The 25,158-nt window shown below is 34.5% G+C and overlaps 3 protein-coding genes across 9 annotated transcripts; 1 reads left to right on the top strand and 2 right to left on the bottom strand.

Annotated features, from left to right (window-relative positions):
• Positions 1-82: 82 nt before the first annotated feature.
• On the bottom strand, positions 83-5,461 carry LOC128674594 (glycoprotein-N-acetylgalactosamine 3-beta-galactosyltransferase 1-like). The gene is made up of 7 exons (XM_053753267.2): positions 5,290-5,461; positions 4,320-4,645; positions 3,684-3,816; positions 2,415-2,520; positions 1,671-1,797; positions 1,052-1,200; positions 83-364 (listed from the first exon to the last, which is right to left on the bottom strand). The coding sequence occupies exons 1-7, from the start codon at positions 5,346-5,348 to the stop codon at positions 179-181; spliced, it is 1,086 nt and encodes a 361-aa protein (XP_053609242.1). The 5' UTR covers positions 5,349-5,461; the 3' UTR covers positions 83-178.
• A 71-nt stretch (positions 5,462-5,532) lies between these two features.
• Positions 5,533-12,079, top strand: LOC128674596 (glycoprotein-N-acetylgalactosamine 3-beta-galactosyltransferase 1-B-like). 2 transcript variants are annotated; one of them, XM_053753272.2, is made up of 9 exons: positions 5,533-5,652; positions 5,775-5,866; positions 7,367-7,557; positions 8,949-9,063; positions 9,775-9,865; positions 10,195-10,297; positions 10,611-10,747; positions 10,893-11,064; positions 11,567-12,079. In XM_053753272.2, the coding sequence occupies exons 3-9, from the start codon at positions 7,464-7,466 to the stop codon at positions 11,683-11,685; spliced, it is 831 nt and encodes a 276-aa protein (XP_053609247.1). In that variant the 5' UTR covers positions 5,533-5,652; positions 5,775-5,866; positions 7,367-7,463; the 3' UTR covers positions 11,686-12,079. The 2 variants fall into 2 exon arrangements, with proteins under 2 accessions (XP_053609247.1, XP_053609246.1); XM_053753271.2 differs by lacking the exons at positions 5,533-5,652; positions 5,775-5,866 and adding an exon at positions 6,867-7,101.
• A 2,493-nt stretch (positions 12,080-14,572) lies between these two features.
• On the bottom strand, positions 14,573-23,628 carry C1GalTA (Core 1 Galactosyltransferase A). 6 transcript variants are annotated; one of them, XM_053753265.2, is made up of 8 exons: positions 23,393-23,628; positions 19,494-19,624; positions 17,847-18,079; positions 17,201-17,339; positions 16,589-16,685; positions 16,038-16,164; positions 15,573-15,727; positions 14,573-15,223 (listed from the first exon to the last, which is right to left on the bottom strand). In XM_053753265.2, exons 1-8 carry the CDS (start codon positions 23,396-23,398, stop codon positions 15,053-15,055), a joined length of 1,059 nt encoding a protein of 352 aa, XP_053609240.1. In that variant the 5' UTR covers positions 23,399-23,628; the 3' UTR covers positions 14,573-15,052. The 6 variants fall into 6 exon arrangements, with proteins under 6 accessions (XP_053609240.1, XP_053609241.1, XP_053609237.1 ...); XM_053753266.2 differs by lacking the exon at positions 23,393-23,628 and adding an exon at positions 23,120-23,339; XM_053753262.2 differs by lacking the exon at positions 23,393-23,628 and adding an exon at positions 21,660-22,250.
• Between the last annotated feature and the right edge of the window lie 1,530 nt (positions 23,629-25,158).

Here is a 25,158-nt window from a genome sequence, read left to right as displayed (position 1 = left end):
TTTTTACACCTAATTTTTATAACAATACAATAGTTCCTAATTTTGACTATACGTTGAGACGAGACAGAAACAAACACACAAACATATACTTTCGCATTTATAATATTAGTTAGGATTTGTTAGTATTAGGTGTAGGTACAAAAAACATGACACAGGTGTTAATTAAATGAACATGCCTTTATATTGTTTGTTTATTATAAGATTTTTTTTGTTTAGTGTTATATTTTCTAAAATTATAATGTGTGTCGTAGTTGTAACTGATGCCGAAGGGTCTAAGGTGGTAGATGAAATACTCCAGTACATACATCAAGCTTGAAGGCACGTAATGGAAGGTTACCGCTTGTTCTGAGCAACAGCCGCGGCCCTGCAAAAGGGAATATTGAAGGGATATCTTTACTCGAATGCGTAGTAAAGATTGTAATATTTTCAAGGTTCATTAATTCATTCACTCATTGATGCATTCACTCATTCATGCATTCACTCATTCATGCATTCACTCATTCATGCATTCACTCATTCATGCATTCATATCCTCCCTGTCGTATCCGTTAACTATGAATCCTAACGGCGCCGACGAGTCTTATATGGTAGGCAAACTTGATTTAAAAGATCCGTTTACAGGGTGCACAGTGCAAGGTTCATACACAGCACATCAACCTATCCAAATTCATTGCAAAATCGTCGTTATTACCGCCTCATAGAGATCCATGGAGAGGCGTTCAAGATAATGCAAGATACGCAAGATAACTTGGCACGCTATTGATTGAACTTATATAATTGACTACAAAATGGCGGAAGTGGAGGTAATTAACAAAACATCATGAATTATATTTATATAATTACCGGGAAAGGATGATATAGGGTAAGGCTTATAGTTATCATCCGTCATGACTATAGATGGGTTGACTCCCAGTTTCTTCCCAAAAAGTGAAACCCAACTGGCAGATGGGTTTGCGCCGGACTTTTTTGGAAAAAACTGGAAAGAACTGGTCACACTATCTGACATGAGTCACGTCAGAAAGTGTGACAGTGGTAGAGATTCGGCACCCACCGTTTTGCCTCTATGGATATTAGTCCAGTACCAGTCGTGGTCAATCTTTGGGATGAGAAGGTTGTGTGGGTTGTCCGGGAAGAGTCTTCCTCGTTGGTACGGGTCCCTTGTGTCCACAGCCTTCACGCCGATCAGGCTTAAACATCGAGCTGAAATGGTCATTGTGAACTGTGATCAATTCAAACGTCTATTTATGGGGGTTAATATTATATTAATATTAAAGAGAAAATATTTGTATTTTTGTTTGGAATTAATAAACTCAACAACTGCTGGGTTGATTTTGATTGATGAAATTTTGCACAGAGATAGACGAAACCTTCAGGAGTAACATAAGCTTTTATCCGACGGTGGACGGTTATACATATTTATAAATAAGTAAAGTAATGGTACAATGTTAATTTTATAAATGTTTAATTAAAAAAATATATTCTTTATTTCAAAAAAATGTGCGACACTAATGAAACGCTGTGTTCAAAAAATCGTGAAATTCACTCTAATATGTTACTGTTCTCTGAACGTAATGTATACATTGTTGGTTTTTCATTGCGATTAATAAAAGCTCTTAAACAAATTACGCAATGTACAGCGCGACATTGTGGAGCTGGTATTACATACGAACCCATTTGTTCGTCGTCGACCGACATCGGGTCAGCGTAGCACCGCTTGCGTCCCTGCACGGTCTCCACAATGAGACGGGTCAGGGCTTCTCTGCTCAATACAATGCCCGCGCGGCTGCTTCGGAACACCTGTAATATTGGACATTTGATGATGATTATTATTTATTCATTGAATAATAGGACCGACAGTGTCCAAAGTTATAGCTAAATAGAACTTTCAAGACTAAATACGTAGGGTATGTAGACGCAGTTTAGTTAGCCCCAAGGGGACACTACATTTTATAACATACTACCTGCGCCCCGGGGCTTCTTTCCCGTGGGAATTTCGGGATAAAAAGTACCCTATGTGTTAATCCAGGTTATATTCTACCCGTGTACCGATTATAACAATTCGTCTATATACTATTCGCCTATATAAAGGATGTACCTACCTATGTGTGTGAGTATGTAACTTACACAAATAGGTAGGTATATCCTTTATAATATTAGTAGATAGGATAATATAGAATCCAAATAAATCTGAAAGATATTAATTTCCATCTTGACCTGAGCAGTATCGAACCCAGGACTTCCACTGATTTTTTGTGAATGCAGAAAGAGTGACCTAGAAAGCAACTCGACCTTCAGGAAAAATTTAAAAATTGATAGTAAGTAAGTAAACTTCTGTTTTTCCATAAATTGGCTGTTTGTAATTTCTAATATTAGTTCCCTGTCTAAAGTAGGTGTCATTTTCATTCTGTGCATACCTGTTTCATATAAAAAGCCGGACCCTTGACACTAGATCCAAAATATATAGGTTCTGTTGTGTTATGGTTCATTAGCATATATCTGAGATTTTCCAAAATGACGTAACTGGAACAGAAACTCAACATAATACAATATGACCAAATTGTATTGACTAAACTTGACTATCCCCCAGACTATATTCACTCGATCTTCTCCACCCATTAATGCTCTCGTATTAATCTGTCTAAATATCGCAGACCTTTACCTGCACACATTCACTACTTTACTCAAGTACTTACTAAAAGCGGGTCCGCTGCGTCATGTTTTGAACAGAACATTGTTCAAAAACATAATTTTATCGTTGTAATTTATGTTTTTGAACAAATGTTATGTTCAAAACATGGCGCAACGGACCCGGCTTTACAAATACACAACATCCACCATAACACTAGCTATCGGTGAAAACTGTACAAAAATCTGTACGTGTAGTGTTCGCGTTCTTACAGACAAATAGACGCGACAAGTGGATTTACTTATTTTTGTAAATGTAGGATTATTGTGAAAAGATATACTTGTAGCGGGAGCCAGGTGATTATGCTTGACCACCACAAAGGGAAGATCTTCCCGCCAGGCTAGATGTTGTAGATGTTGCGCCTGGGAAACCGCATGGCTCCCGCTACAGTGACATATCGGACGTTGTATTTATGCTTCCAATCGAAATCGCACTGTCTGCGCGGTCTAGGCTTGTTAGCTGTCCATAGTGAGTCGACCGTCGTGCCATCTGTCCGTAGTGTCCTGGATCACTTGTGTCGTGTTATTCGTTGCGTTTGGTCGGCTTTTTACATCTGCGCCGTTGTGCATGTGGCGTGGTAGATGTCTTCGCCACATACTCAATACTGTCTCGCCGTAGGGCACACGAAATCAATTTAAATTAATATTATACTTTAACCTATCGGATTGTTGACAATCCCATGTCTACCTATATAATTATTAGATCATTTATTAACTAGGTCCCTATGACCAAACCAATTTGACCTTTCTAATATTATTTAGTTAATTCCTGAACTACATGTATTTTGCATTTTTGTTGAAAGTAGGTCGCTGTGCCATGTTTTCAACAGAACATTTGTTCAAAAACATAAATTACAACGATTAAATTATGTTTTTGAACAATGTTCTGTTCAAAACATGGCGCAGCGGACCTGCCTTTAAATGCTGACTACAACTTTGAAAATAATGAAATAAACTACTTACCTATATACAAAATCAAGTGGACAATGTCGACTTACGTAAGGTCATCCGCTTGGAGAAACCAATCAGCGTCGAACAAATGGTTTTGATAGATGTACCGGTGAGCTTCCTTCATCATTTTCCACGAATTTTGTGCCGAATCTTCTACCTTTATCGCTGGTAGTTCCGCGTCTGAATAATTTATTTTATCATTAACCAGTTTTTGGCCGAGGCTTCGCTCGCGTTTATTTCGTGTTCCAATGAATTTTGCTCGAGTCTTTGGTCAATTTCGTATTCCAATGTATGAAAATATTTTTTTAGGATAGATACGTACTTAGCTCTTTTAACATTATTTATATTACATATCTGTTTTACTAGCCGCCCGTCCTGGTTTCGCTTGGGTAAAACAATAATATACACCGAAACTTCCTTAGGTGTCATACTATCTATTAAAAAAACCCGCATCAAAATCCGTTGCGTAGTTTGAAAAATCTAAGCATACATAATATACTTGTGTTATGAGATACTAACTCAACGATAATTCTATAACATATACATATATAGATAAACATCCATATTGACCTGACCGGGAATCGAACCCGGGACCTCCAGTGTAGCCGTCCGGCACGATGACCATTAGGCCACGGAGGTGGTCGTAGCTAAGTTCACCAAAAAAGCAACAACACTATTCTTACCCCCTTGGGTGCTAAAGAAAATTAGTTTATTACACCTTTTCCCCCACGTTTGTTTTACGTGTATGGCTTTTACGTCGTGGTCAGGACTGGTCATGACCAAACAGAGAACCTTGACTCGCTCCCTCAAAGCGTCCGCGATAGATGTGTCATCTTCAGCATGCGCTAATTCTTCCACATCATCATCGTCATCCGTGATTGGTGCTTTTTCTTCTTGGTCAATGACAGGAATGAGGACAAACACTTTTCCTTGATCGTTATCTTGCATTGTAGTATTTATATAATCATTTTTTAATGCAGATGCTTCTATTTCCAGTCTCTTGAATACACTGAAATACGATTGTAAAAATTAAAGATTAATATAGGTACATATCGGTAATAGTCTGTCCAGAAACTGAAGAAACTGGCAGCTGGCAACTCTGACCGCCTTATTAATAAACATTTAATTCTCTGATTAGGCTTGGAGTAGTATATCTTTGTTTTGTCCCTCTCTCTCTTTACAGCATTTGACATTGAAAGAACGAGACCAATACAAAGAATAACTATTCCGAGGCTAATCAGAGAATAACGCTTTTATTAATAAGGGAGTATGTGTGTATCAACCAATCATAACAATTGTATTCGGTATTACAATGTCATTAAAATGTAGTTCGTCAAAAATCCGTTTTCTTTAGTTTCTGGACAGACTGTAACTTGAAAGTACGGTATATCCTAAAGGAATACCGTCCACTTAGGTACTTAACAGAATAACAAATGAGTCACAGATTTATCTAAAAGCCATGCCGCATTGGTCAGTCGTGCTCCGTTGCGATCACGTTGTAGCTGTTGTTTTCTATAGGTTTTGACACTGACATTTATTGACGAACGTCGATACTTCATACAGTATCTACTTTGTTCTGCGTTGATCCGTCGACGGACCTCATCATAACGAAGCGCAACGGATCAATGGGGCGTGGCTCTACCAGGTACCTACCATTTAACATTGCGTCTTAATAATATTACGATCATTATTATCGCTAATTGTAGATCCATTCTTTCTCAGTTATTACTATCTTCATCTGTTTAGAAATAGTTTATGAATAACGAGTTTCTGTTTAGAAAGACACCAATCAAATGCAAGTTTCCATAGGGTATGTTTAACATTATAATGTTTTGAAAACAATAAGAGATGCCCAGTCCATTCCGCCATTCGTATGTAAATATTGGATTGATTACATTTATTGTTTATAACATTATCATTCGTCACTTAATAGTGTAAGTAGTCAAAAACAAATTTATACATCTGATAAAATTGGATACATCTGCTTAACCGCGTACTAAACTAAAAAAAACTAAAGTAAGTAGTACCTTTGTACTTAGTTTCCTATTTGTAAGTTTTATATTGTTATATATTGTGTACATAAATCAATAAATATTGAACACTAGAATTAATAAGTACATAATTGAAATTATTCCAAGTTTTCAGCTAAGCTATCCGTGAAGTATAGTCCCTCAATCGGAGGACCCAATCCATCATCAGATTGATGCTTGCACCCTGGCATCTCTAACAAGTAAGTAGCTACCTGCATCTACAAAATATACGTAAGTAAATACATACCTAATATATAATAAGTCTCATGTTTTAATTCAATATGGTATTTGCTGAAATGGCGCTGGTCGCATGGTCTTACGCGCAGCAGTTATAGAAGAAAAATTGACTTTTTTTTTGAGTATGCCGAACGGACGGTTCACGAAGTCATCAACACAATTTAATTTATTTTATTTTATCTATTGGGAAAACATGTACACCTATTTTTAACACATTTAATAAACATTTAAATAACTATTAAGTACTATACAAGTTCTTCATCTAACCTGTAAAAAGTAGATTATTTAATTATGAAGTTCATTAAAGTCATACATATATCCACTTTAAGATGTATTGCGCCGTCAACTTTGACGTTTACTTTAACATTCGCAGGAATTGTCTAAACATAATGGCGCGCCTAATTAATTCAACATCAAATTTGACGGTGCAACTCACCCTTATTAGATAGTTCAAAAATATTTTTCTTGCTTAAAGTCATTTATATACCTAGGTACTTTCACAGTATCTCAACTGGGCTAAATAAATTAAAAATAATTGATTGACCGAGCGAGCGCAACGAGCGAGACTACAAATCAACTTGGGGCAAAAATACGTAGGTAGGTTTGTAACGCGATAACTATCGAACCGTTGGTCTGATTTTGATGAATTTAAAAGGTATGTCGAATTTTTCAATACAAATTTTAATTTGGGGGCATTTGTTTTTGAAACACAATTTTGTAAAAAAAAATAGGTATTGTGTTCGCGATGTCAAAGTTCGCGGCGAACAATTATTTATTTTTATGTACCTACTATAGGGTATAGTTACCTATATAAAAGGGTTAACACGCTTAGTTCGTGAGAAAACTACAAAATCATTTACCATATACTTACAGAAATATATCTATATATTTTATAAACATAATTCCGTGTTATTTCAAACAATCACTGTTGTACATCAAAATAAACGTGAATAGAAATTTATTCTAATTAATATCTATTGTTATTTTATGAAAACTGGTTGCAAGCACTTTGAAGTTGAAATCATAATCATTTATAATATAAAAGACCTATAATATCAAAAATCCTCCAATAATATGAGCATCTTAACTTTTCGTAGGTTCTGAACGTTATTAAAAAATTAGTGTGATTTTGTGAATAAATCTGTACAATGTATCGATCTACAATATTAGTATTTGTTTTATCAACATTAAAATTCACGTAAGTTGTTTTTAATTATAAAAATTGTATGCATCTATGATGTGGCCATATAATATTATGCTAACTGCGCCCCAATTAAATTTTGATTAAACCTACCTTAGGGATCATAGTATATCTAAAGTTGAAAAGCATACAAAAATCCGTCCGGTAGTTCTTGAGTTTATCGCGTTCATACGCGACATGGGGACTTTTTATAATAGGTTAGGATAAGTATTTCACATAATAACATTGTTTTAGATTTATTTATTTATAGAAAATTTTTCAGAAACCTCTTTGAGTTGGAACAAACTCAAAGTCAGCTTCAAAACGAGACTGTGGCGAGGTTGATATCCGAGAAAGTGAGGTTGCTTTGTGGCGTCGTAATGGGCCTCGGTGCGACCGTAGCTATGGATCCGCCCGCGATCGCCATTTCCGACACTTGGGGGAAGCGGTGCAACCATATTCTTTTTATGAATGGTAAGGTTATGAAGGCCCAGCAAACTAGCTGCGCCCCGGGACTTCGCTCCCGTCGAAATTTCAGGATAAAAAGTACACTATGTCTACCTGGAACAACCCAGGTTATATTGTACCCGTACAGTAAATTTTGGGTGAGAAAGTAATAACTAATTTCAGTATTTTCATAACCTGAACACGCACAAATTATATTTTGGCGGCACATACTTCCACACACATAAGCTACCTGACCATGAACAATATTTCTCTCTCCGATTATTAGTATAAAATTGTCTTGCTAGAACAACTCCAGCAAAAATTCGTTCTTTCCATTAAAAAAAAACTACCCATACATAGCTGATTAGGCACGAATTATAGTTTCTATTCATATTTCTGTAGGAGATACTTTCTAGCTGGAGTAACGCACATCTCACATACATCCTCAAACTAATATTACCTAGTAGGATAACAGTAAGCGTAGGGTAACGGTAGTTTGGCAAGCAGTGCCAGATTTACCAGTAGGCTGGATGTGTGTAGGATGTCGTAGGTCGCGACTAAGTTATATAAACTTAACAACTGAAAGGGAACAACAGCATTCCCAAAGAGGACACGACAGGCAAACTTGCCGTGAAACTACAGCTGAATCTTCAAAAATGTTGTTTATTTTTTTTATCCAACCCTGGGCTTTAAGGGGTCACTACCAAGAATGTGATGATGAAGCGGTGGTGGTGTAATGGTTAAAACGCCCGCCTGTGGATCGAAAGGTCTCAGGGTTCGAATCCTACTCGTGCCACATGAGTTTGTATACCAATCTGACTCATGTATAATAGTTTTCATCGACCACCACTTGATTCCGGTGAAGGAAAACATCGTGAGGAAACCTGAACACTGGTTGATTATTAACTTGTGTGTGAAATGGAGAAGGCAATGGCAAACCACTCCATTACTAATGCCAAGAAAGTTGTTATGTGTGTTTAATTCCACGTAATGACCACGACCCTCATCCATGAGGAATACGACCTGTGAAGCCAAGAATGTGCCGAGTTCTATTCTAAGGGCGGAACACGTTACGCATATAGTTAATCCTCCTCTATCAGTCGTATTAGTCATGGCTGAGGGTGGATTGAAACACGTTACGGCTTCCTTGGCAACAGAGTGGTTTGTCATTGCCTTCTCCATTTCACACACTAGATGATCAATTATGGACTAGAGTGCAGGTTTCCTCACAATCTTTTCCTTCACCGAAAGCAAGCCGTGGTCGATGAAAACTATTATACATGAGTCAGATTGGTATAAAAACTCACGTGGTACGAGTAGGATTCGAACCTAAAACCTTTCTGTTCCCAGGCGGGCGTCTTAGCCATTACACCATCACCGTTTCAATAGTAATTAAATTATAATCAATTTAAATACAGAGCCGGATACTATATCTTTGAAACCACCACTCGGGAAAGATCAGCATCATTTACTGTACATGTATTCGAAGGTCGGTTTTATTGACTGGTTCCTTCTAACCATGTCTTCAGAATGGTGAGTTGAATGTTCGCTGAATCAAAATCATTTGAAGTTATACAAAATCCGATTAGTCGTGATTTATTTTTAATAAGGTAATGCGAGGCGTCTTCATCACAACCAATTGTTTATTATATACTACATTTTGCCTGCGGCTTCGCCAGCGTGTATTTATCTGCGAAAGCGGAAGAGACATGATTTTCATACAAACTTTCAAACAAACTTGAGAAAAAAAGCAACATATGTTTGAACGGGGGTCTTTTACTACGTGCATACCAAATTTCATCAAAACCGGTACAGCGGTTTAGCCGTAAATAGACAGATAGACAGACAGACTTTCGCATTTATAATATACTAGAGGCCGGTCCCGGCTTCGCTCGGGTACAAACATAATAAATGATAACCCAAAACCTTCCTCAGGAATCGCACGAAAATCCGTGCAGTAGTTTTTGAGTTTATCGCGAACAGACAAACAGACGCGGTAATGGACTTTGTTTTACAATAATATGTAAGGAAGCATGGATAGTATGGAAGTATGGATCACAGAAATAAGAATATTACATTGAAATGTTATTAAATATCATATGGATTGTTAGAATGTAATGGCGGCTCTCGTGTGCGTTTGCGCCATTTTGACTCAAGACAGAGCAAGATGTTGTGATTGTCAAATGTGAAAATGATTTTTCTTCTCATGTTCTGGTATTTTGTAATAACTTATTATTTTTACAGCTACGTGGTGATTGAGAATCTGAGGTACTTACTGGCAGATTACGATCCAAACGACGCGATTTTTTTCATGCTGACAGTTAGGGAAAAAGCGGTAACCTTTTTTTTTTTAATTTGGTTTGTCAACAATAGTAACGATTACATGCCATTATAAAAAAATATTTGTACAACCTCTTACTGACAAACACTACAGAATTATATTTATGAACTTTTTTCACTCTCTTAGGGGAGTTTCTACCTACGAAGGGACACATAGCTTTGACAGGTCTTCAGCATTCCCAAGGAGGGATGACGTCCGGTAGATGGACGGTTGTAAAATCACAACTCAATATGTTCAAAATCTTAATGCGGGCTACATACTTATTATCGTCGGCTATTTTGTCTTCTCTTTGTTCCTACCGTATATTTTGTGTTTCTTTCCAGAATATAACTTACGTTCTAAGTCAAAAAGCTGTCGAATTATTTTTGAAGACGGCACTAGACACGACTGCTTGTAATACTTCAAAAAACGACATTGTTGCAAGGAGTAAGGCCACTTCTTTATATGTATATTTACTTCTAAAACTAGTGGACCAATTTTGATGAAGTTTTTACTTAATTAACTAATTCTCCGCCTCCCACTCGAAACTAATCCGCGCCTTCCCGTCAGTCTCATCTCAGCCATCTCAGATCTTACGATTTCACGTAAGTACGCGAACATTGGCTGAGCGCATAGCGACTCGTTCACGTCACAGAAAAAAAAGCGAATCTCTCTCTGGTAGTGAAATAGACTGAAACTCAACTGTTTTTAGAGTGATCGATTTATTTTTCTAAAATTAATAAATAACTTTTAATTTCAGTGAATTGCTTTAGATCCATTGGCATAAAAAGAAAGGATGAACAGGACTATTTACAACGCGATCTTTTCTTGTCGGGAAACGTATACAGACGAAATACTAGTGGAAATTTTTGGAATTGTCGTAATTTACCTGAAAAGGTGAGAACACATATTCTTCTACGTGATGAATTTACGCTGGCTGAGCCAAGCCAAAACCGTTTACACCTGGCTTACGCAGGCGTAAATGCCCATCAAGCTTTATTAGGTAAAAAAAAAAACAACCTAATTCGTTTTATATTTTCAGCCACGTGATTGTTATTCAGACTTCGCCATTTCCATGGACGGTGTGGACTCGAAAATGAAATATGTCTTAGACTATTTTCTATACACATTGAAACCGTATGGCATCAAATTCGGCGGGAAAATGCCCGCCATTTTGGGTGAAAATAGACAATTCCAATATGGCGACTACCCAAGTAAATAGAAATCTTCCAAGCTTTATACACTTCTATATTATTTATTAAATTTCCCGTGTCAAGGTGAAAGTTATTTACTACATGATTTTTTTATTTGAGGTTGTGTAAATTATTTCCTAACGCTTTCTTATCTGTGGGGGAAAGTATGAAGTCTATGGAATAGGCGGATTTTTAATAAAATCATTTTTGCCCTTGCAATACCTAATCGAATGATCTGGATTGGTTAATGGGAGTTTCCTAGTGTTGCCAGCCCAAAGCATACAGCGCCCTTTCATTTCTTCTCTATATACACTAAGTAAAGTAAATAAGAATTTATCAATTAGAATGTAGATTTAGGGATTGGTATATAGGATTTACTCTCTATAAACCATTAGTTTCAGTTAAAATTTTGAGGTTCAACGTAACCAAATCACAAAGTTATTACTTTCGTTCGTTTGGTGTTAGGTGTAACTATACCATTTCAAACACTTTTTTTTAATTAAACAATCGTATTGCATAACAGCCAACATAAGGAGCTTGGCTGGTGAGAAGAAATCGCAAGAAAAATATAGACATAAGTGGAACAGCATGGAGGAAGATTACCCCCAAGATGATTCTATTTCCAGCGAAGACAGCAAATAACTTAATTTAATTTTGTAAAAGTCCCAGGGCTATTAGACACTTTTTATAAATACTCTGCGTTAGCAGCCATCGTAATATCTTCCATTTCGTTCACACAAGAGAAACGAGAAACAGGACAGAGTACTAACATTTGACGTTTACGCTGGCCCCTCGTCTATAGTATTTTTTGTCTTTGGTCATTAACCAGACGCACTGAAGGAGGAATCGTTTTATAGGAAATGATATGCGGCCAATCGTATAAGAACGAGTGTTTGAGGGCCGGTCCTTTAAATTACATCCAATAACAATCACAACAATATTTTAAGATAACACTAATATTAGAATTATCCATTTGTGTTTATTTAAACTACGTGATTATAATAGTTTAAAAAATAAAAGCTTTTTTTTATTATTATTCATTTATTATTGCAAAACAACACTTTTTGGTAGCATAAACGAATTGAGCAAAAAAATTATATCAATTGTTAAATATAATAATATTAAATAATGGTCTTTCAAAAAGAACACATAATAAGAAATCAATATATCAGAAATGCATATGTAAACATACTCTATTTGTTTAGGGTATATAGGTTAATTTTGTCATACGTTTTTCATTATACAAAATTACTTTCTACGCGCTAATATTTTACGCTCTAATATTCTATTTTATTCATCCATCGAATATCAAGGTCATCGCTCGTCACACACTCTCAGTGCAACACCATGCAAGCGAGTTTGAACTTTATTGACATTACCTGCTTCTTATATTTGATATATTGATACATTTTCCCATGACATGACACCGCTGAATTGCAATATATTTAATTTAAAGAATAAAGCAATGCCAACAAGGTTCACAATCATGTGCATTAAAAATTAGAGCGTTGTCGCTATGTTATAATAAGCGATATCAAAATTTACTTATTATACTCTAATTATAACTTTTTAATTACTTTTTTTTCGTATTTTACACGCTTTCATCAATCTGTGGAATATACGCACACACACATATGGAATCACATTACATTCCTATTCATAAAACAGTTAAAAGCATACTACTAAAATATGTTTTGTAACTACACTTTAGAAAAGTTGACATTGACAGAACGAGACAACATACTTTAGCTAAGTAATGACTTAATTAACTTTGTTATGAATAACCCGTCTTAGACTAGATTGCACTTAAAGTTAAAATGCGGTAACTTAGTTTTATTAGAGCCTCTAACTTAAATTAACATATTCTTACTACACAAGATTCTTTGGTAACATACATATTCATTGTTAAAAATAAGAACTTGTATCAATATGGTGCAAGAGCGTGTTTCTCAGATCGTTTCGACTGCGACTGCGGCCGCGCTGTCATTGCGATCCGTCAATTTTCTTGAGGAAGGAATCATTTCCAAAATCAATAATTCGTTAATTGAATATCTTGCACGATATGAGATGGGTTTATACAGGGTTAAAAAGTTTACACCCAGGATTAACCCATATTATATAAACCCGTATGCTAATTTGAAAAATAATAATGGAAAGTGACGTTTTATCCTTCAACGTTGTTGTTCGTATAAATCTAAATATGGATTATACACACTTAAAGAAGCTTCAAAATTTACAAATAACTAACGTTGATCCATTAAAATAAATGCTAAAAATTACCCTGATACAAAACTACTTTCTCACATAAATAAATTAAAATTGTAATTGTTTTGATACCACAAAAATCGGAATAATTATTTCGAATATGACATGTGTTTCATAAATTGAATTGAAACAAATGACATATTTACACAAAATGCAAAATTCACCCTGATTCAGTTATAGTTGTATCACTATAATAAGAAATTAAAATTATATTCATAGCCATATAGATAATTACAGTAAATATCAGACTAATTGCCGTATTGCACATAATTTTTTGGGCAACAGATTCGACATAGCATGTTCTTGGCGCTCAGAATGTGGTTATAACAGATCTCTGTATATTAGACTAGATGTTGCCCGGGGCTTCGCTCCCGTAGTTATTTTGAGATAAAATATTGCCTATAGCAATCTTGGATAATGTTCCTTTCTGATGGTGAAAGAATTTTTGAAATCGGTTCGGTAGTTTCAGAGATTACGCGCCTCAAACACTACTCAACACACTCATAAACTCACAAACTTACCTCTTTATAATAATAGCATAGATATTTTATAATAGATAAAATGTTATTGCTAACACTAGTGTCAGAGTATCAAAGATATTTTCATAGTGAAGAAGGACATACGTTTTAGATTTTAGAATTTGCAATAAAAATTATATTTTTTTGCATAACGATTTGTTTGGACTATTATGGTAATGAAAATCTGATACACAAAAAAATTGATAAAGATATTTTCATAGTGAAGAAGGACATACGTTTTAGATTTTAGAATTTGCAATAAAAATTATATTTTTTTGCGTAACGATTTGTTTGGACTATTATGGTAATGAAAATCTGATACACAAAAAAATTGGCTGATGATTTAAAAGCCACCCAGAACAAGAATATAACTTTGATATAATCTCTATTAGGTACTAATCTATTATATTATATAAGTAGATAAAATCTATATACATAAAGTACACAAAAACTACGTTACGGCAATTATATTTATGTAAAGATTTTTTTTCTTACTTTTGTTAATGTTTACAAATGCGAACAGATAGCTTCTTCGGTTACTACTGTGATACGAAAATCAAATAATATTTTTGTCAACATATCTCAAGTTTTGATTTTCATTTAAAAATGTCAATCATGTTTTACGTGTCTCAATCACTTTGTCTTTTTAAAAACGTCTTTTATAAATAAACAAATACTAACTAAATATAAGTTATTACGATCACACATATTTTTGGTATTATAGCCCAGCGATAATCTCATTAAAAAAAAAACAGACAACGCCAATATCTTAATCTTTTGCATTTCCATTTTTTAAACAAATTCACCCCGGAACCTAATCTAATTTTTGGCAACTTAACCCCTGTAGGGGGTCAAATATGATAATGGGTTCATCTGATTCCAACATTATCCTGATTAGATTTATTTTCCAGTGATAACTGTCTAATATTAATAAATTGAATTTCTAAATCACTGGTCAAAATTTACATCCCCTATATACACAATTATATCACTCGGACAACATTTGACGTATAAAAATCAAATTGATCCCTTAGGGGTTAAAATAGTATGCCATAATTATTTTTATATAATTTTACGTCAAAATTATTCAACTTTGGTAAATTACTGTATAAAAGAACTGTTCATAAAATCACCCCCCAAGGGGACCAAATTAAGCAAATCAATTTATTTCCTATCGGATGGGTTAACTTACTGAATTCTATTATATAACTTTAAATAATCACAGTTCAAGTAGTAGCGATTTCTTTGGTATCGTTCCGCAGTATCTTCGGAAGTTCGCCGTTACCGAACCTAATGCCGTAGGGTCGCAGGTGGTATATGAGATAGTCCATCACATACATCATGTCTGGAGACACGTAGTGGAAGGATATCGCGTGGTCTGAACAGCAATCGAGACCCTGGCAACAAGAATCATCAATATAAAGTACTTGCTACGCCCAGGGGCTTCGCTCCCATGGTAATTTCGGGATACAAAGTACCCTATGTGTTAATGTGTTATTCCAGGTTGTATTCTGCCCGTGTACCAAATTTCATGACAATCGGTCCAGTAGATTTTGCGTGGCAGAGTGGAAAACGCTCAGAGGTTCACTTGTCACAATCACAATGCGGTGTGGTTGTCGCTGCGTCACAACGGCGCACTGTTATTGGTTAGCTGCGTCTCACTGAGAATCGACTCGATGAAGAGGTGTAAATAGCGAAATTGTACTACAGATACAGATGATAGAGAAAGATAGTGAATATACTCACGTCTTCGGTAGGATAGTAGATGTAACGCCAGTACCAAAAGTCCTTGTCCTTGTTGGGGAACAGGTGGTCGTGGGGCACGAATGGGAAGAATCGACCGCGGTGATAGTTGTCACGCGAGTCCATCGCCTTCACACCAATATTGTCCAGACACTTGCCTGTGATTGATTTGAAAATTACCTTTATTTATTTATTAAAAGAAAATCAGTCTAATTTGCGATTCTACACATGTTAACTATAAGCAACACGAGACAGTACAGTAGCGTTATGTAGCGAAATCGAACATAGAGTTAACGTTTTATAGAAACGACATAAAAACAAAAAAAAAAAGGAAAATGTTTGTATTTATTAAGTTTAGACAAAAGGCGTGCAACAAAAGATGTTAAGTCTCTATGTACCTTATATACCGCATTTGGAAGATTATGCGTTAGATACCAGTATCCCTGTATATATAGGTTTGAAACTCACCCATCTCTGCGTCTTCTGCCCCGTGTTCGCTGGCCTTGCAGAGCTGCGGGCGAGGCAGCGCCAGGTTCACGAAACGCTCCAACGCGTTCCGGCTCAGTACATAGCCCGCACCGCCGCTCATGTAACCCTGAACATTATTTCTATGTGGTTAATTAAAACAATTATAGAAAGAGAAAAAGAATGAAAGCTCTTTTCGAATGACAGGGACGAATACGTTTTAAATGATTTTCTTGCGACACATTTTCTCAGCAGCTGTGGTTCAATAATGGTAGTAGTTCGTAGCTTTTTGATACAAATATAAATATTATTATGAATAGTACTATATTTTACCCGCGGCTTCGCCAGTGTGAATTTCTTCCCACATTATAGTGATTTTGGGGTTGATTTTTGATCACAGTTGAATTTTCAAATTTATTTTTTACGCCGAATCGCCAGCATTACTTCACCGCCCCAAATATAATCAGGAATAAGCAGAGATGACAGAAAGATTCTAGATAAAGATTAGCACTTATTGACATTAACTTATATAAATTAAGCAAATCATCACAGACCTGCTGTGTAAAAGGCTTGAATCGACATCCAAAATAAATTGGTTCCTTGGGATCGTAATCGGCCAACATGTATCGTAGATTTTCTACTACCACGTACCTAAAACAAATTCATATTTATTTCAAACTATCATGTCATTACATGTATTTTTTTAAATTACGTTTTTATGCACAGTAGCGCCATCTACTTTATAAAGCGCCACTATCAGACTTTTAGACAAATCCTACGGGAATCGCGTATTAAATTTCATAAAAATTGCCCCAGCCGTTTGAGCGTGATGAAGGAACAAACATACTAAAACTTTCGCATTTATTATATTAGTGGGATCATAGGGTGTTTTAAGAGTAACAAATATAAGCCCATTTTAGTGGCTTTTTGATGTTGTTTCAAAGACTTCTATTCAAAAATAGCTAGCTAGCCCACATTTGGTCAGCTCATAATTTATTATTGTCAATTACAGACATCACTGTCACTGTCACTATCTATACCAGATTTCAAGTTAAGACCATACAACTGTGCAAGCAGCATCAACTTCATTCAGTAGTTTTTGCGTGATATGCGATCAAGTGTATGGTTTGAGACATCAAGCCATACACAAAAATTTATAAACTCACGTATCATCGTCGGCCTTGAGGAACCAATCGGCTTCTCTTCTATGTTTCTCGTACACATAACGGAACGCCTCCTTCGTTTTCGCCCAGAGGTAATCACGACCCTCGTGCACGGGTAGTTTGACCGCAGGTAAAGATGCATCTGAAACGTTCAAACTTAAGTGTTATTCCACTATTTATATCAAATAAAAACAGAATTCAGAAACTCAACTAAATATATAAACGCACAAGTGTTGTTAGTTATCTTATCAGGTTTAGCTAGGAAGGACACAGGGCGTTTTTCATCCCTTTCATACTGTCAACGGGAAGCCTTAGGTAAAAGCTAGTTATCTATATTATAACATAACTTTGTAATCTCTATGTCCAGTTTGTATCCAACTTTTCTATTAGCGATTAGAATTTAGGTATTTTATCCTCCTCTTTTAAATATTCCACTGGCGTAACTACAATGCAAGTCGGGATAGTTACGGGCCCCCAGCGACATAGGTAACCCACGCAGGGCAATGGCCTGATGCTGGGCCGAATATCCGGGCCAATAAGAAAAATATCATTTTAAATCATGACCCGACCGGGGATCCAAACCTGGACCTCAGGGTTCAGAGCCAGGCACTTTACCACTGCGCCACCGAGGTCGTCAAAATGCGCTTACCTTCCTCCGTGCTCATAAAGACCAATTTATTACACCTCTTCCCCCACGTGGCTTTCACATGTTTAGCCTTCTTGTAATGGTTGCTGGGTTGTGTCAGCACCCAGCAGAGAACCCTGACCTTCTTTGCCAGTTCATCGGCAACCGTTCTGTCTTCATTTTTGTGGGCCGTTTCGTCTGTGCCATGCTCAACCAGATATGAAATCGGGTGCTTATCCAAATCTCTTGCCGATTCTCTGAAAATATCATTACGATTTTTGCGCCGGTTGGTTTTTAGTTTAGTTTGCATGAAATAGAATTACTCGTATTTTAAGATTATTTTTATTTCGAGAGAAATATCTCCAGCTCTCAACGCTTTGGCAATTACGTCCTGATACATAAAATTCGCTACTGTGACGCGACTTGTGACAAAATTCAGAGCAACTATTCTATTTCACACAAACTGTAATTAGGCTGGAATACGTTGGCCGGTATTTGAAAACTTAAAATTTTAGCAAATAACTCAACATACAGACTGCGGTATGCCCAAATGATGATATGGAGTAATTTATATGAGTTTTTTAATTATTAGCTTGCTCATGTCACTGCAAATGCTAAAATTGACTCAAATATGTATTAAAAAAAGAATCTAAATGATAAATGTTTCAGATAATCTGATAATTTAGGTAAACCTTGATTCTGTTATCTTTCACGATAGATATTACTAGAATTGTGTCCAAAATCGCATTAATTACTAAACTTTGATAAGACGACATTTAAAGGCTAACACAAAAAGTGAATAGCTTATAATTAATAATAATTTAAAATAAAATATTTAATATAAAAATTATATGGCTAAGTACATTCCACACACTGATATAATATAAAAAAGATTGAAGATGCAAAAAAAAAGTATAAACAATTTATTGATACTTTAAAGCAATATTAGCATATTCATTAATCTGTGTTTTCTAAACAACGATCTGCGACATGTAACAATGAATAAAAATATTATAATGTTCAAGCAGCGAAAACAAAAATCATTGAGCTAAAAATACTAAACCAATACTGTAAAATGGTAGTATGTCTATGCCATAATACGAAATTAACGTGCAGGAACATACGATTCAATTTACGAATGGCAAAATAATTGATAAGAATAAAAAAAAATTAAGCTTTTAATATTGAAAAATTTTTTTAGCTTCATTGAATTTCTTCGATTTGACCCCACAACAAAATTGTATCAATTCAGCTAAATTCACAGTCACACAATTTATATACAACTCGAATATAATATTGGCAGTAATAATTTTTGGTCGCAATTCCATTAATAAAGCGATAGTACAAGAAAACAATCGAATTTTAGATATTTCAATCAAACATTTATAAATATAATGTAAATAACGACAATAGCTTTTTTTTTCAATTAAACGCCAAAATATGATCACAGCAAAAAATGAAAATAATTGCATACATTTAAGATTGTTTTATGACCTTGTTTCCTTACCGTTTATATAAATTATTGACCTTATACGTTAATAATAATTAATAAATTATAAGGAACATACATACACATGCTACATAAAAGACACAAAATATCCATAACATGTTAGCACATACAAAAGCGACATGCAGAAAGTGAATATAAAATTTTGGCGCCAAAATAATTACCTGTACTGAGAATATGCTATATCTCTGCTGTGTTCTGTCGATGTTAAGAATATGTATGCGACACTAAATCCAGCAGATATCCCAATCGCCAATGTTAGAACAAAACGGCGACCCATCACCCGAGATTCTGCCTGTACGTATATTAGCAAAAAGATTTTTCTTTTTTTGTAAGTTTCATTTTTTACATTAAAAAAAATGTTTAGATAAACGTCTACATTTGTAATTTTTTATGGAAAAATAAATATTGATAATGATTTTAATATTTGTGAAATTATTTAATTACATCACACAAATTAAGATTTGAAATTCTAGAAAACTAATTCTACTTAGAACTGGGCAAAATATAATCAAACTGTTTACTAAATTTAAGGTACCGACAAAAAGCAACATGTGGCAGACTGATCATTATCCTCTTAAAATAAAATTGAGACGTGTGTTCGCGCGACGAATCAGTGGTAATAAGCCAAACTTTGTATGTGACAGATTTTGTTTAAATTCTGAGTCACAGTTTAAGGCGCTCATGCTGTACAATACAATAACGTCTTCATAGTATATTGTTTTTATTTTTTATTTTGATAACATACGCAGGTAATGTCCGAGTATGATTTACATAGATGATTCATATATGATTTAATCACAGAGTCAGAATTTGTTTACACAGTGATGCTTGAATACAAAAAATGATTTTTTTCATATGTTATCGTTTTCTTAATTATTTAAAGTGTGAAAAAAACATCATAAAAAACAAAATGTAGTTACATTTAAAAAATATATTGTTATGGCACATAGTTGAAGTTCTTTTCTAAATATTGTTATTTTATTTGAAAGTAAAATATTTATGAATTTAACAACCTCTATTAAAAAAAATCTATTTTGCATACGTAATTTGAAAAAAAAACGCACTCGCCCGTTTAAACTAAATTAAAATAGACATGGACTCACCAAAATTTAAAAAATGTATATTAAAAAATAATAATGCAATGGTCCATTTAAAAAATATTTTCAATTTCATCAGCAAATCGAATCAAACTTATTGGACCATTTCTTTCTAGCTTTAAGAGCTTTAAAGACTAAAAACACATAGTATAACACGAGAAACATTTCTGCCATTATAGAATTACCCTGATAAGGCCCATCGCACAAGATTCGTCTCGGGATCACGTTATATGACTAGAAGTGCTATAGAAATACCATCCAGCCATTGTATTGAAGACGAATGACAAATTTCGTTATGTGTACACACATTCTGCTTGTCTGTTTGTTTCTTTTTATGATGAAAAAATGCCATTGGTGTATTGTTAAATGTGTTTAGAGATGGCCTGGTGAGATTCAATTGATAAAGTAGATGACAACACCTTTTTTTAAGATTTATCGTAATTGTTAGAGTGTCTTATTAAAAGTTTACTGTAAGAATACATATTTTTACAATATGAGTGCAAGTATATCAATGTGTGTGCTAATATCCTAACTAATATTATAAATGCGAAAGCGACCAATCTTCTTGAAAATTTGCATATAATGTAGTTTGAATTATGGAGAAGGACATAGGGTACTTTTTCATGCTGAAAAAATAACTGTTTCCGTGGGAAATTTACGCGGGCGAAGCCGCCGTCAGAAAGCTAGTTCTCAATAACACATCCAATCAATAGTTCACATGATACAAATAGGATATATATGCGAGCTCTGCACAATGAGAGCATTGACAAGGCCATATTGTTCAGGCAATCAACTACTGACTTATCAAAATACAGAATGAATGGCCACAAATTTAAACAAACAATTGATGTCCAAAGTTAAAGTTAATAAAATAATTTAAGTTCAATCTCTAAATGAACTATTCCTTGGAGTGTAACATCTGTTTTGCTATACTACATGCCGGTGTGTACACATAACATTTAGAAGTGTGAATATGAAATCAGTATGATCGGTCAATTTATACAATAAAATAATTATATAATCTTTAAGTATATAACACTTATCACCATTAATATTTGAATTTTGTATAACTAAGACACATACATCCATTTTGGCCATCAGTAGAGAATTAAGCACAAAAAAAATGTAAACTTATAGAAATACAATTCAACACTAAATGAATTCGATAGATTTTCTGTATAAAGTAATTAAAATTGAATTTTCATGGTTCATAAAAATATAATGGCATACCGGCCACAATGGAAAACGAATGAAATTAAACATGTTCAGAGGCTTGTATAAAAATGTGCCTTTTACATGTTAGCTCTTATTGCAGGTGTGCTTCGTTGCGGAATGAATAATTGCGGCAATTAGAGAAATTGTTACTGCAATAAAATGTTCCATAAAACTTGTGGTTAATAACCGATAGTGTGAGATGCAGATAAAAAAAAGCTAAGCAATCTTTGTTATATGTTGAACAGTTCAACAGTTCCTAAACAGTCACATAACAATGAATGCAATGGTATTCAAAGTATTTATTCAGAGATTGGACCTTCACAAGCATTGTTTAAGATAAAATTTTAAATTATATACTTCTAATATACTTAGTTTTAGGTCAAGTAGTTAAATCTCACGGCTAAGGGCCACGAGTCATTAGACAGCACACTCGACAAATTTCTTGGAAATATTAAAGGAGTGGTTTGCCTTTCCCTTCTCCATTTCACACACTAGAATGATATACAAACTTATGACGCACAAGTAGGATTCAAACATAGTACTGGGATTTTGGAACACCCACTGCTAAGAAGATATGCGGAAAGAAATTCATTTAACCGGTATCTTAAATGTAAATGTGTTAAATGAAGTCTTTATAATACCATATAAATTGGGACTTCTTATTTAATTTACGACACTTAAGATCTTATAATATACTTTTAGTTTTTAGATACAAAGGCACAATGTTAAAACCAATATTACAAATACAAACACAACACAATGGTTTTAATTTTTTTTTTAATGAAAATCATATAGCTTTAATATCAGAAATATTATTTATTTAGGTACCATGTTGCATTAAAACTAATTTTTAATCAAAATACATCTGAGTAACATAAAAATAAGCCAACAGAGAAAACAAATTAATTTTATGCAACTAAGATACAGAAATGTAAAACAAACTCATAAAATAAGAACTCCATGACTTAAATTTAAAAATAATATCTACTATTATTATTTAATATTTTAAAGAAATGATCCTAATAAATTATAAGGTAATATGGTAGGTAATTATTATCTAAATCAGTACACTTGCGAGATTAATGCTTCATATATGCATCTACATTTTAAATTATCTTGCACGGATCTTAATACTTCAGTAATGAGATTCAATGAGTTTGATTAGGATGCTGTGCTATAGACTGTGTATAAACACTTATTCTATTACTTACATGAAAAAAGTTAGCACAAAATATTATTGTACCAATAAATGACTCTTAGTGAAAAAAATTAGTACAAAAGTTCTAATAATACCATTGAATAAGTTAGTATCACATAACACAAATCTTGAACTCACTTTGATGCTAACTCAATCTGTGTAGTTTGTCCCTGTAGTATACTTTATGTATTTAAATTATAATAATTTTATCAGAGTAACTACTTTTTTTATATACTGCTTATAAGCTGCTAGTCACAATTAAGCTGTAGCTACTTACTGGACAAAGTTAATATAATTTGTCTGCTATTTCGACTCCAAAAGAAAGATATTTTAAATAATAAAAATATATGAAGTACTGTTAATACTGATTAAATATAGTGCCATGAAGTTACAGAGGATGTGCCCCGAATTCTTTGATAACACTTCGCATATATTTGATAAATAAAACTGATAAATAGAACTGATAAATAAAACTGATAAGTAGAACTGATAAATAATAGGTATTTGTAGGTATGAAATGAATTGACTCAATGAATATTATACAACTTACCGTCATATTTGATACTATTACTATTTTTTGGTTTTATTCACACTTCCATGAGTAGGCGCAGATTTTCGTTTTAGCAAGACATGTTTGTATATATTCAATAAACATTATTTTGAGTACATGTATTTACTTATCTATTCGTTTGTTGCAACAAACAGAACATCAAATCAATCAAGTAAAATACAAGGTCAGGCAACGTCGTCGGTCGCTTCGCTAAATTTTGTATCGCGTGTGACAAGCGTCTGACAGATAGTTGACAGACACAAGTACACAAATAATATTGACAATGACATAAAAATATACAATGATTATGGTGCCATTCTATCGATAGCTATCGATGTTTTTAAACGATTATATATTATATTATAAACTAGCTTTTGCTCACAACTTCGTATGATATGAGTAAAAATCCGTTTCCCCTTAATCCCCGAAATCCCTTCTTAGTGCCCCCCTACACTGTCCCCCTCAGTACCTAACGCAAGAGTTTTATATAGGTATATAGATTATGAAAATTATATTAGATATTATATATTATTATGTGGTATCGATAGTATTATATAGACACACTGTCATGTCTTTATCCGTGGAGTAGCCAAAGGCAAGAGTTGCGGTACTCTAAAGCCACGTTTAGCTACTAGCCTATGAGAAGAATTTCAAGTTTATAGCCCTTACCCTTGATTAACTTTCAACCCTGCGCGGGAGGAGATGCAGCTGACACATTCTTTGTTTTTCTTTCGTTCCCAAAATTCAAAGAAATTCGATAGTATTGATTTGCAATAGAGATACATTACATAGTATCGATAGTGTTGATTTGCATTATCACTTGTGACGACCATGGAATTAGTAGGTACTCTGGAGTACCTACTCGTACGGTGACGACATATTGGCATTCCTAGGCGCATCGCAACTAATGTCACTTGTATGACGACTTGTGCCCCAGCCATGGAATTAGTAGGTACAGTACTTTCCATGGCCCCAACACAGAAATCACAGGTAAGAACATTATGTTCTTATATCTATCATATCATACATATGTATGACACATATGTGTCTATACCACAGTAATTGTCTTTTATCGAAACCTATACAATCAAAAAATAAATTAACCGGCACAATAATGGTTTTTAAATCAAATCATTACATGTTATGTGTCAGTCATGAAAAGTGGATTCTCTACGATAATCCGAAACGCTCATCGCAATGGCTGGACCCTGGCCAGCCAGCCCAATCCTGCTCCAAGCGAAAATTGACCCAAAAAAAGTTACTTGTAAGCGTTTGGTGGTTTTCGTTGTTGTTCATTACAGTCGTTCAGACAGCAGACGTCTATTGTCAGCAATTGCAAACTATGATGGAAAAGCTAGCTGCTAAACAACCGAGGCTGGTCAATTGCTCCACGCCACTGCTGCTTCACGACAACGCTAGACCACACACTGCACAACAGACGGCTACCAAATTAGAGGAGCTTCAATTGGAATGTCTAAGACATTCACCGTACTCACCGGACCTTGCTCTAACAGGTTCTTCTAAGGGAAAAAAATCAACTCCGATAGGGAAGTCCAAACCGCCTTCATAGATTTTATTGATTCCCGTCTGAATGGTTTTTTCAGTAAAGAGATCAATGAACTACCTATGAGATGGCGAAAGTGCATAGATAATAATGGTTCTTACTTTGATTAAATAAATATATTATATTTAAACAATATTCGACTTTTTGTTCCTCCTATACCAAAGGCCAATTTCATATGTAAGGACCTAATATGAGGCGGTAA

This window comes from Plodia interpunctella, chromosome 13, assembly GCF_027563975.2.
Source record: "Plodia interpunctella isolate USDA-ARS_2022_Savannah chromosome 13, ilPloInte3.2, whole genome shotgun sequence".
Taxonomy (NCBI): Eukaryota; Metazoa; Arthropoda; class Insecta; order Lepidoptera; family Pyralidae; genus Plodia; species Plodia interpunctella.
The sequence above is the reverse complement of the archived record's forward strand: the minus strand, read 5'-3'. Positions and strand labels throughout refer to the sequence as shown.